This window comes from Ovis aries, chromosome 11 (genome assembly GCF_016772045.2).
Source record: "Ovis aries strain OAR_USU_Benz2616 breed Rambouillet chromosome 11, ARS-UI_Ramb_v3.0, whole genome shotgun sequence".
NCBI classification, from domain to species: Eukaryota; Metazoa; Chordata; class Mammalia; order Artiodactyla; family Bovidae; genus Ovis; species Ovis aries.
Genome location: NC_056064.1, coordinates 7,822,075 through 7,834,353, shown reverse-complemented (window position 1 = coordinate 7,834,353; position 12,279 = coordinate 7,822,075). Strand labels below are relative to the sequence as shown.

The 12,279-nt window shown below is 51.9% G+C and overlaps 1 protein-coding gene across 11 annotated transcripts in view; it reads right to left on the bottom strand.

The window, feature by feature from the left end:
- The window catches only part of MSI2 (musashi RNA binding protein 2), a 398,837-nt gene that overhangs the window by 350,597 nt on the left and 35,961 nt on the right, over positions 1-12,279 (bottom strand). For 7 of the 11 annotated variants that reach the window (XM_060394727.1, XM_060394729.1, XM_060394728.1 and 4 more), the window contains exon 6: positions 5,799-5,888. The exons of the other annotated variants lie outside the window; for them this stretch is intronic. In XM_060394727.1, the coding sequence (XP_060250710.1) occupies positions 5,799-5,888 (90 nt within the window). The remainder of the gene's footprint in view (positions 1-5,798; positions 5,889-12,279) is intronic. 11 annotated transcript variants of the gene reach the window in all.

Genomic DNA, 12,279 nt, shown 5'->3' with positions numbered 1-12,279 from the left:
GAGAAGCTAACTTTTTAACAAGCAGCTCTCAGTGGGAATCAGTCTCTCTGTCTCATTAGCAGGCACGAAGGGCTCTCCTCTGCGGGCGGCACTGAACTCCAAGCCCCAGAAGGCCTGCGGGTGGACAGGGACAGGCAGAGTCAAGTGCAAGAGGCAGGCGATCACTCTTCCTCATCAGGCAGGGGAACACGTGGGCCCTAACCCAGTCTTCCCAGGGGCCTCTGGTTCCCCAGCACCGCCCCACCCTACCCCGGGGGAGGCCGGGGCAGGCTGCTCCCTCCTCCACGTGGATGGCCGGCTGGATGGAAAGCCGGTGAGGACCATCAGTTCCACGCAGTGAGCAGGCACTCAGTAAATATATGGTGAATGGTCGGGTGCATCTAGGCCTTCCTACTAACAGACCAGAGACACCACGTCCTCTCTCAATACAGACGGCGCAGAGGCTTGGAAATGCTTTCCCATTGAAGTGAGGGTTCACAGCGAGCCTTTCACGTGCCATGCGGGTTTGTGCTACCTACCCATAAAGACCTGGGATCAAGGGTGTGTGTTAGTCACTCAGTCGTGTCCGACTCTGTGTGACCCCATGTGGCTCCGCCAGGCTCCCCTGTCCATGGAATTCTCCAGGCGAGAACACCGGAGTGCAGAGCCATCCCCTTCTCCAGGCAATCTCTTCAACCCAGGTCGCCTGCACTGCAGGCAGGTTCTTCACCATCTGAGCCGCCAGGGGAGCCAGGCTGCTCGCTCCTCCATGATGACGGCTGGACGGAAAGCCAGGTCAGGACCGTCGGTTTTACTCACTTGGCAGACATTCAGAACTGTCGGCTGAATGGACAGATGCATCCAGACCTTCTATTAATACACCAGCGACACCACATCCTCTCTCAATACAGATGGCGGCAGAGGCTGGGAAATGCTTTCCCACCGCAAGTGAGGGTTCACAGAGAGCCTTTCACGTGCCATGCGGGTTCATGATACCTGTTCATGAAGACCTGGGAGCCTTTCAGGTGCCATGCGGGTTCATGATACCTGTTCATGAAGACCTGGGCTCAAGAGTAGGCCACCAAATGGCAGGGAGGCAGAAAAATCCTGGCCTCCACGGAATGTAGCTCTCATTCGAGCGCATCAGTCTTAACCTGTGTGCCAGCTTCCTCTTCCGTAAAACAGGACTGCCTCCTTCCAGGGCCGTGCTAGGGGCCCGCACAACACTGGCTGCCCTCCCCCTTCCAGAACCTAGCCACGTGCCAACCACGAGGAGGGCCCAGCGTCTGAAGCCCAGGCCTCATCTGCAGCCACACCCCATCATCGACACGCATGGGACTCCATCAGCCAAGTCCCTGGCCGGGCGGGCTGCTAAAGACGGCACTGGCGCTGAAGCAGGTTCTTTTCCCAGGAGGCTAATTTATTAATCCTCCTGAAAGCTGTTTGTTTGGGAGAAGAATGCACACCGGTTCCCGGTGAACATGTGTTGCTAAGGACAAAGGCCCAGAAAACAATACCGCTCCTGCGCTTCTCCTCAATGCCAGAGGCCCCAGAGACCCCTGGCTTTCTGCAAGACCCTGCAAACAGTGAGAAGGGCCTCTGCATGTTCACGGGGCCCGGGGCGCCCTCTGCAATTCTGCACCAGATCACGGCCCTGAGTCCCAGCTGAGGAAGCCCTTCCTAGAGCTGTGACGAACACCCAGGCCTCCCCCTAGGAGGACTGCCGCTGCCCTCAGGGTCTGACCTTCCCTTCAGACCCGAAGCTCCCTGAGGACCAAGCCCCTGCGGGCTGATTCCTGCCATATCCCCAACGCCCCACAAAATACCCAGCGCACAGTAGGCGCTCAATACATGTTTGCTACTCTGGACCGGGACCCCCAACACAAGCTGCAGTGAGTTCTCTGAAACTGAAGGCAAAGGCCTCTGTGTGGGGGCCTCTGGGGGCGGCCGTGCCTGTGCGTGGAACCGTTTTCCTCAGGAGAGGGCCCCAAGGTTTCCTCGTCTGCCAGCAACAGCCTCCAAGGCGGGACAAGCGCTGGGCTCCCAGGCGGGAGCCGTGATGCAACCCTAACACTCCTCCTGAGGGGCCGCAGGCCGCAACGGCCTCTCCCGCTTCGGACAGCGCTCCCCCTTGCTTCTGCCTGCCCTCTTCCTTCCTTCCGTTTAGTCGGACCTGCCGTCCCGTCAGGAGCTCGCCCCAGCCCACCTCCTCTGAGAGGTCCCCCTGGAGCACCCAGCGCGAGCCTACACTCCCCCCACCAGAACCACGATGGCCAGCGGGTGCCACCCGCATGACACCTCCCCCTTGAGTTAGCCATCGCTTAGCCCCTGGGGTACTGACACCCGGGATCCCGCTACAGTCTGTGAACTTCTTGAAGACAGGAGCTAGGGTCATCTTCCTCAAGGTGCCCGTCACATCAGGAGCTCGATAACTAGATGCGCATTTAGAGGCATTCAGAGTGGTGAGACCAAATAACAGATTGCACCGTCCAGGCTCATTTTCAGTAAAGACTTCCTTATACAATACTACTACAAGAATTTATTAAAAATACTATCCCACCAAACAAACAAAATCAACTAACACTACTTTTCCCTGTTCTCTCCCAGACCCTGTCCATAAGCACAGGTAAGATTTATGATACACAGCAATGTTCAAAATATAAACACGACATTAGCCTCCAACGTCTTTCCCCCTTAACACGGGCTCTTCTAAACATGCTTTCACTGGAGACTGAAAGCCTGTATTTTGTCCTGCGGTTCTCCTCATGGGGTTTCTAGAACAACCAACCCAGCAGATGCAGAGCCTTGCAATTCCATTCTTTCGTAACAGAACGTTTTTTTCCCGTAGGCAGCTTCTCTTCCCCAGGTGCGAAAGCAGATTTTCTTTCTCATTCTCCAGAACATCAAAGGTCTATTTTCACAGGAAAGCTCTCAGCTGAACACGTAGTAAAATGGACTAGCCTCACGCACGCAGGATCCTCACTGGCCAACGGTCCCCAGCACAGATCTGGGAACTACTGTGCGAATACCCAGCTCCTGGACTCCAGCATTGTGCCCAGCCCCTCCCGGACCTCTGACCCCCCCAAACCCCCTACCCCCGCCGGGAACCTGGCCCCTTTCCCTCTGCTCGCCACACCACGAATGCGTGATCTCTCCCTCTCTTCCTCACCAGCTCGCCAGCCAGGCCCCATCCCATGCTCGTCTGCGGCGTCCCCAGCGCCTCCCCACAGCCCCCACCACACACCCTGGGGACCCTGCCTGGACTCTCGGTTATCTGCCTGTTTACATTAAAAGGAGCAGGATGCTCCCATCAAAGGAGGAAAAGGCAGGCTTGCTGCCTTTCTCAGGGTCTTTTAGAAAACAACGGGTCAACAGGACCAGGCATCATCTAGACTCTCCAAACACAATATATAAGCTCCCAGAGCAGTGCGGCAAGTTACACAGGTGCTCCCCAACTTCTCCCAGCACAAAAGAAAAACGCCTCTGGCTCCATCCCAAGGCAGGAAAACAGCGCTAGGGAAGATGCCTCCTACCAAAGCAACGGGTTTTGTGTCCCTGAATGAAAAGTATGTTCTAGAGTCCAAAGTCCTTTCCCTGAAACACAAGCGTGATGCTCCACCTCCTTATTGACTGGGGAAATGCAAATAAAAACCACAACAAGGGCTTCCCTAGTGGCTCAGTGAATAAGGATCCGCTTGCCAGAGCAGGAGACACAGGTTCGATCCCTGGTCCAGGAAGATCCCACATGCCGCGGAGCAACTAAGCCTGTGTGCCACGAGCACTGAGCCTGTGCTCTGGAGCCCGGGAACCACAACTCCTGAGCCCACACACCCGAGAGCTCGTGCCCACAAGAGAGGCCACCGCCACACACCCGAGCACCGCAGCTGGAGAGGAGCCCCTGCTCACCACAACCAGAGACGAGCCCGCGCAGCTACGATGACCCAGCACAGCCAAAAGCAAGTCACACACACACACACACACACACACACACACACACACACATGAGACACCACAGAACCGGCAACAACTAAAAAGTCCGACAGTAACAACTGTCGGTGAGAATCCAGGGCAATGAAAACTCCTACCGCCCCAACTACTCCTAGAGTACAAATACGGCAAGGAGGAGGTCTTTTTTTTAATACTTATTTATTTGACTGCAACAGGTCCTGGTTGCAGCATGCAGGATCTTTTAGCTGAGGTTATGTGGGATCTAGTTCCCTGACCAGGGATCAAATCTAGGTCCTCTGCACCGGGAGCACAGAAGTCTTAGCCCCTGGACCACCAGGGAAGCCCCAAAAAGATCATCTTCAAACACAGTTTCTAGCAAACTTGAGCTGTGCAGACTGTATGACTCAGCTATTTGAGTCTATTCTGATAAACTCTCGCATTCATACATCAGGAAGTATGCACAAGGATACGCGCAAGGATATTCATAGGCACAGTTTGAGCAGACAAAACAAATCAAGAACTTGAATGTCCATTAAAAGGAGAAAAGACAGTGTGGTCCCACAAGGCATCGACAGGACAGCCTGTGCAGACAGCAAGCTGGACGCCGCAAACGCCAGAAAGTATTCTTCAAGGCTGGAAAGAAGCCAGCCTCATGGGGTGGGTGCACGGGGGCTTCGAACTGGGGAGGAACACACAGGGAGTGAAGGGGGCTGGGAATAATACTGCAGTTCACAGCCACGTGGCGACTACGAAGGTCGTTTATTTCATTGGTGTTCATACCTGACTCGTGCAGGTCACGTGTTTTTCCATCTATGCAACATTCTATATGGGGTCTGGGGCAGGGGCAGGGCTGAGGGTAAACGCAAGGCCTCTCCTCTCCAAACACCCGGTTTTTCTCTGGAACCTCTTGTTCTCTCTAAAGGAATCTATACCTGTTAAAGGCTCTCAGTACTGACTACCACCCTTTTCCCTTGAGTCAAGTCAAAATTCTATCTAGGGGACACAAAACCAAAAACTCTAACTCTATTCAGACTGCAAAGCAAGACCTATGCTAGAAAAATCTCTGCAACCACAAGACTTGCTAACTGGGTTTGTAACTGCACAGAGAGCGCTTCTGGGATGTTTTACCTAAGAAGGAAGATCCCGGTGGTGGGTATTCGGCACTGACATCCCTCTTCCAGAGAGAAAAAAAAAACAGAGCATCCTGAGACATCCCAGGCCCAGGTCTGAGGTATGCAGAGCTTCCTTCTGGGGCATCACCAGTGGAATGAGTTCCTTCCTCAAGAAATTCTTCAAAGGGCTCATCCTCTTATGACATACAAATGCCTGGTCTTTTCCTGCTCAATTCACCCTTCAATTCAGCAAAATTTCCTCTGTATCACTATCGCCTGCATTTCTCTATACCACTGTTGTCCCCAAAGGTGCTGGTGGCCAGATGTCGTCCTGCCCACAGACCAACCGCCGCCTCCCCCACCCCAGCTCCACCCCTACTCTCTACCCATCTGGTTCACCTGAGTCACACACCACCTCGAACACTGCCCGCACCTCAAGTCCTCCCTGAGCTCCCAGGAATCCACCCCTATGCCACCATCCCCACTTTCACCCGAGAAGAGTCCTCCCTGTCTCAATCCAGTCTCCAACCTCGTCACAGTTCCAGCTCCTGAAATCCTACTGCTGTCCAAGGAAACTGACCCCAGGTATTAGGTGGATAAAAATGCCTTTCTCCCAGCAAAACCAAAGCTGTATTGTAAACCATTCCCCTGCCTCCACCTCCGTCTTCCCGCTTCCTCTGAGCCCGCATTCACTACGTTCTGAATCAACTTCCTGATCTAATATAATCACAGAAACAATAATAAATAATGCATACCCACCGCATGTCTAGGATCCTGGTGGCTTGGTGGTAAAGAATCCGCCTGCCAGTGCAGGAGACGAGGGTTCGATCCCTGGGTCAGGAAGGTCCCCTGGAGAAGGAAATGGCAATCCACTCCAGTATTCTTGCTTGGGAAATTCCATGGACGGAGGAGCCTGGCCGGCTACAGTCCATGAGGTTGCAAAAGAGTCAGACATGACTTAGTGGCTAAACGACAGCAGCAGCATGTTCCACAACGCACCTAGCAACGTGCTGGTCAATACAGAGTACACAAATGAGAGAGAGACACAGGCGCCCATCTGCATCACCGCGAAACGGGATTCTGCTAGCAGAAGGGCAGCCTGCAAAGGGATGTGTACAAAAGGGTCTCTCACTTGTAAATCACAATCTATATCTTTAGGACACACAGAAAAGATAGGGAAGAATATATTCTAACCCATTAACAGCTGCAGGACAGGCAGCTCTTAGGTACCTTTACCTTGGACGCTATGAATTCTCTAATGCTTCATTTTTTTATTACGAACATTGGTCATTTATGTAATAGGGAGACTTTTTAAAATAAATTTTAAAAGAAACAGAGCCAGACAAATCTCCAGTTCTCAGGAAGCTTCCAGTCTGGTTGCTAAAGTAAAAGCTGATACACAGAATGAGAATGAACAAGATCGCATAAAAAATCCAGTTTTCGGCACCTTCCAGGAGACGGGGGGCCCCAAGGTGGCTCGGTGGTAAAGAAGCTGCCTACCAGCACGGGAGACACGGGAGACAGGGGTTCAATCCCTGGGTCAGGAAGATCCCACGGAGCCGGAAATGGCAACCTACTCTGGTCTTCTTGCCTGGAAAACTCCATGGGCAGAGGAGCCTGGCGGGCTACAGTCCACGGGGTCGCAAAGGGTCTAACGTGACCGAGTACGCGCACACACTCCAGGAGAAGGACGGAATATCACAAGATGCCCGTTGTCCATTTTGGGTCACGAATGCCACAGGAATCAGAAGCAAAGATCAGAAGCCATAAGTTTTTAGAAGGGTGGGCAAGCAGAGAGGGACTTGCTACCACAATGGATGGAGAAGCAGAGGGGCGGCATAAAGGGGGGCCAACTCAGGAGTGACAGCTTCTTTGAACTTTCCCAGTTCCGAAAGCAGTATGAAATAATCTGCCCTCCCTATAAGTGGCCGATTCTGAACGCACAAGCCAAGTATAATCTCGACCCAACCCAAAGGAATATCCCAAATACACCTTTAAAAAAAAAACTTACTCTGAAATAACCTTAGAATGACTCTAAGGAATGCAAAAAAAGTCTAGAGTTCCCCTATACCCTCTACTCAGCTTCTTCTAATGTTAATAACTTACATGAACCACAATACATTTATCATACCGAGAAATTAACATTTGTTCAACACTATTAACTACAGACTTTTTTTGGATTGCACTAGTTTTTCCACTGACACCCTTTTTTCCCTCTAGGATCCAATCCAGGAAACCACACTGCATTTAGGCTAACTTGTTTTTAAACAAGCAAACATTTTATGATTATTTACTCTCTCTTGCTAAGAAAATGTGCTGGCACTCAGGGGGAAGACTTTGTCCATCTCCTCATCATCAAAGAAAGCAATCTTTGACAGATCTGCCAGCCTCCAAAGGAACAGGATTTGATCTACAGTGAGATAAAAACCCAGACAATGACCAAACCTCTTAACCCTCCACGAGCGGCCACAGCCCTGTCCTCTCTCCACAGCAACTAACTGGTATTTAAAAGTAATTTATGTTCACTGCAATCGGGTATATATGGACATTACAAAGCAAGCTAGTGTCAAACAAAAAGGCTCAAGAGAGGAGCGTAACAAAAAATTAATTTTGTAAAAGACCTATTTCTTACTCCAACTTGTTTTTAAATATATGTTCTGAGTCACACCCCATTAACCATCTCAATTTATTAATAATCTGAGGGCAACGAACTATCTCGGATCATGCAAAGATGAAATCTTGCAGAAAAAAGAAAATGAAGTCTCTACATACAACCATTAAGCAGGTAGTCAGCTGTGATGACCACAGGGAATTATAATTTTTCTGAACCACAATTTGTGGTAGGGCAAAAAGAGGAAGGCACACAAACGAGTAACTCAAACTTTGCAAAGAAAAATTTTCTCCTTGGCCATAAGATTATCCGCAACGACTGGTTCAAAGAAAGTACTCTGGAATTCCCTCCCCATAAGAGAAGTCTGTGACGGGAGAAGGCCCCGTATTCTCAAAGACCCTTCTTTGAGCTGAGGAAATGACGGTGCTGTTTTGGCATTTTTAAAGCAAGAACAAATACTTTCGCTATAAAATCCACTTTGTAGATTGAATCAGCGAGACAGCTGTTTATACAGAAACCTTTTCCTCTCTCCCTCCAAGCCCCTCAGTGATTCATATCGGTAATAAAACACTGGCTAGAACAAAGAAAAACAGAGTTTCAGCAACAGAAATAGGCAGCAACAGCACACCCCACCACCTTCATACCAGTCCAGCCCGCTGCTCTGAATGACGCATCTCAACCTGCCCTGTTTGTCAAAGAAACAAGACGCGCCCAAAGCAACTTTTAGGGGCAGAGCCAGAATCTGGGTTCTTGTTTGTGGAGAGTGCTCCATGGGTGTGCATGTTTGACGTGCCCGAGGCTCTGAAGTCAGCTTTCTCTGTAGCCACGGGCACCTGCACGACTCACTGCACCCTCTCTCCATCTCCACAAGCCTCCACACCAAGCCCCACGTGGCAGGACCCCAGTGTTAATTCCTGAGGGACAGAGGAAGACCTGGAAGGACAGGAAGGCACGTGGCCGTCCCCCACGGGAAACGAAACGCCAAGAATCCCATTCGCCCCGAAAGGTGAGCACCTTCCACAGCCCAAGTCTTTCCCGCTGACTCTGCAAGACCCAAGTCCAACGTCTCTCCCCCTGTGAAGCCTTCCCAGCTCTCCCCCTACGCCCCCCTCGCAGGTCCCGTACCTCCTTCAGCATCCTTCACCTATGGGCTGCAGCACCTATACCTGCTGATAACCTGCCTTCTCAAACACTGCAACTCAAGGGCCAAGGAGACCCCCTTCCTCAACACTGCAACCCCAGCGCCATGCCCTGCACCCAGCCCCGCAACACTGCAACCCCAGCGCCATGCCCTGCACCCAGCCCAGAGCCCGGGATCAACAAATGTGTGTTCAGTGAATGAACACAACTCCGCAACCCCCCAGAAACCACATTCCTAAATGCTAATCACCGCTCGCTACATGAATAATGAATGAAGAAATGAACTGACAACCGTCTCCTTGTTAGCCAAGTTGCCAAGTCCTTCGGGAGCACAGAGAAGGGGTCAACTGACTTGTGGCCGACATCCGCCGGTCCAAAGGCGAGACAGCCCGCCTTGAAGGGGGCCGCGGGCCGCAGGGAAGGGGGGCCACGCCCGTCCCACAGCTGGCAGCACCCTGAGGGGTTACCAGTCCAGCTCACTTCCCCAGGACCACAAGCCCCCAAAGCTGGTCTCAGTGTGGCAGACTCAGCGAGAGAGCCCAGCTGTCTGAGAAAAGACTCAGCCGTGCCTTCACCCACAACCCACCCCAACAGTCATCTGACAGAGCCCCCTGCACCTGCCAGTACTTAAAACTCAAAGCCAGATGCTCAAACAGCACCCAACTGGAGTGCTCTACCAAGCAAACAACCCAGGCTGGACTTACGAGAGAGGAGGCCCCGACCTCTCCCCCACTTGCTGGAGTAAAACAGTCATATTCATTCGATCTCGTGCTGGTTAGGCCTGGATGCTCCCAAGTCTAGGATTCACTCTGTTCATCAAACAGAAGCAAGCCCACCTGCAGCGTGTCCTGCTTGTAAACTTTCGCATGGTGGCTGTTCTGACGGGTGTGAGATGGTGTAGACGCAGTCCTCATCTGTGGTTCTCTAATAACTAGCAACATCGAGCATCTCTCCACAGGCCTACTGGCCACCTGTATGTGAGCTCTGGAGAAACCAACATCGAGCATCTCTCCACAGGCCTACTGGCCACCTGTATGTGAGCTCTGGAGAAACGTCTATCAGGTCTTCCACCCAGTTGGATTGTATGAGCTGTTTATATATTTTGGAAATTAAGCCCTTGTCAGTCACATCGTCTGCAAGTATTTTCTCCCACCACAGGCTGCCTTTTCGTTTTGTTTCTGGTTCCTTTGCTGTGCAAAAGCTTTCAAGTTTGATTAGGCCCCATTTGTTTATTTTTGCTTTTACTTCTATTGCCTTTGGAGACTAACCTAAGAAAACATTGGTATGATTTATGTTGGAGAGGGTGTGGGGAAAGAGGAACCCCCCTACACCACTGCTGGGGTTGTACGCTGGTACAGCCACTATGGAAGACAGTATGGAAGTTCCACAAAAAACTAAAAACAGAGTTACTATGTGGCCCAGCAACCGCACTCCTGCGCAAAGAACCAGAGAAAACCATAACCGAAAGAGATACAAGGGCCCCAGTGTCCACCGCAGTGCTGCTCACAACAGCCGAGACACGCAGACACCCAAGTGTCCACCCACAGGTGAGCACACAGCGGCGCTGCTCACAACAGCCGAGACACAGAGACACCCAAGTGCCCACCACAGGTGAGCACACAGCGGCGCTGCTCACAACAGCCGAGACACGGAGACACCCAAGTGTCCACCCACAGGTGAGCACACAGCGGCGCTGCTCACAACAGCCGAGACACGGAGACACCCAAGTGTCCACCCACAGGTGAGCACAGAGCGGCGCTGCTCACAAAAGCCGAGACACGGAGACGCCCAAGTGCCCACCGACAGGTGAGGGCGTAAAGAGGCATGGTGCACACGGAACGCTGCTCAGCCATAAAAAATAACAGAACGATTCCACATGCAGCGACATGGATGGACCGAGATATTATCACACTCACTGAAATAAGTCAGAAAAAGAAGGCAAACCCCGTGTATCTATGGCATTTACCCCCTTCCGCAGACACCATTATACGTGGAGTCTAAAATATGACACAAATGAGCGTACCTATGAAGCGGAAACACTCGCAAACACAGCCAGCAGACTCGTGGTTGCCGAGGGGGACGGCGTGGGGAGGCGGCCAAGGAGCGTGGGGCCAGTGGGTGCGAGCTATTCGCCCAGAATGGATGGACAGGAAGGCCTACTCTGCAGCGCAGGAACTGCATGCAGTGTTTGGGGATGAACAAAATGGAAAAGAGTAGAAAGCTTGTGGGCATATACACAGGCGCACGCGCGTGCACCCACACACATATATGCACACATATGTGAACCTGAATCACTTTGCTATACAGCAGAAATTAATGCAACACTATAAATCAGCTATAAATCAATTTTTTTAAAAAAGGGAACTTCCCTGGCGGTCCAGTGGCTAAGACTCCACGCCCCCAAAGCAGGGGTCCCAGCTTCCATCCCTGGTCAGGGAACCAGATCCCACATTGCCACACACCGCTTAAGACCTGGTATGGCCAAATAAACACAATAAATAAAAAGCGGCAAGTCTGCCTCAGGGAGCATGAGGGTCGTCTGTAGGGCCCGTCCACCCCCTTACCCACACCCCTGGGGAGGGAGGCACAGAACCAGACATGGACACACACGCTTGAGAAGATGCAGGAAATGCTTTCAGCTCCTCTGAATAGCCCTTAGGAAAGGAAACACGCATCACCCATCCATCTACATCTAACATCAAACACCCCTTTAAAAAAAGCACTGACTATACAGTCAGAGAATGCGCTACATACATCTAAGAAAAAAACCTGCGAGCAGGTACATGAGGCCTTTCTAATTCTGCAGATAATCAAACATGGCAAGGTACCATGAGTACTGCCATATCCTTGCTTGGGGTGGGGGGGGGGGGCCGGAAGGCGGAGCCAGACTCTTACTGCCCAGGACGCCCAGCAGCCTTGGCCCCACACCACCCCCTCTCCACCTGGGGCCAGGAGCCCCCCAAGCTCTGCACATACCCCTCGGATGCTCCATACTCCAAGCTGGAAGCGGGACAGGCCACGTGAAGCTTCTTCCAAAGGTTAGGGCACTGGGTCACCCTCTTCCCAGCCTCACCTGCCACCCCGGGCTCTGCAGCAAGCCCACCTTGATTCACCAGGAGCAGCTCTGAAAACCACAGGTGCTCAATACTGCACCTCAATATTGACCCAGAAGCTGGATTTTTTTTTTTTTTAATCTCGTTGAGGATAAGCAGTGAATTGTTGGAATGTTTCTCAAGCGCAACCCTCCATGAAGAAAAACACATCCTACGTTTTGGTTCAAAAGACAAGCTCTTTACCTAAAAGGCTCTTACTCTGAAACTTCTGGTACGGGGAATGATCTCTCTCCCCAGCACAGCTTTTGTAGGCTGATGGGCCTGCATAAAGAGGAGCATGCCTACGAGACGGGGGTCCTTTCTCAGAGCACAGGGGTACATTCGCATCTCCTCCACTTCCCTACCATCTTAAGCCCTGACAGGGAACTGACTGAAA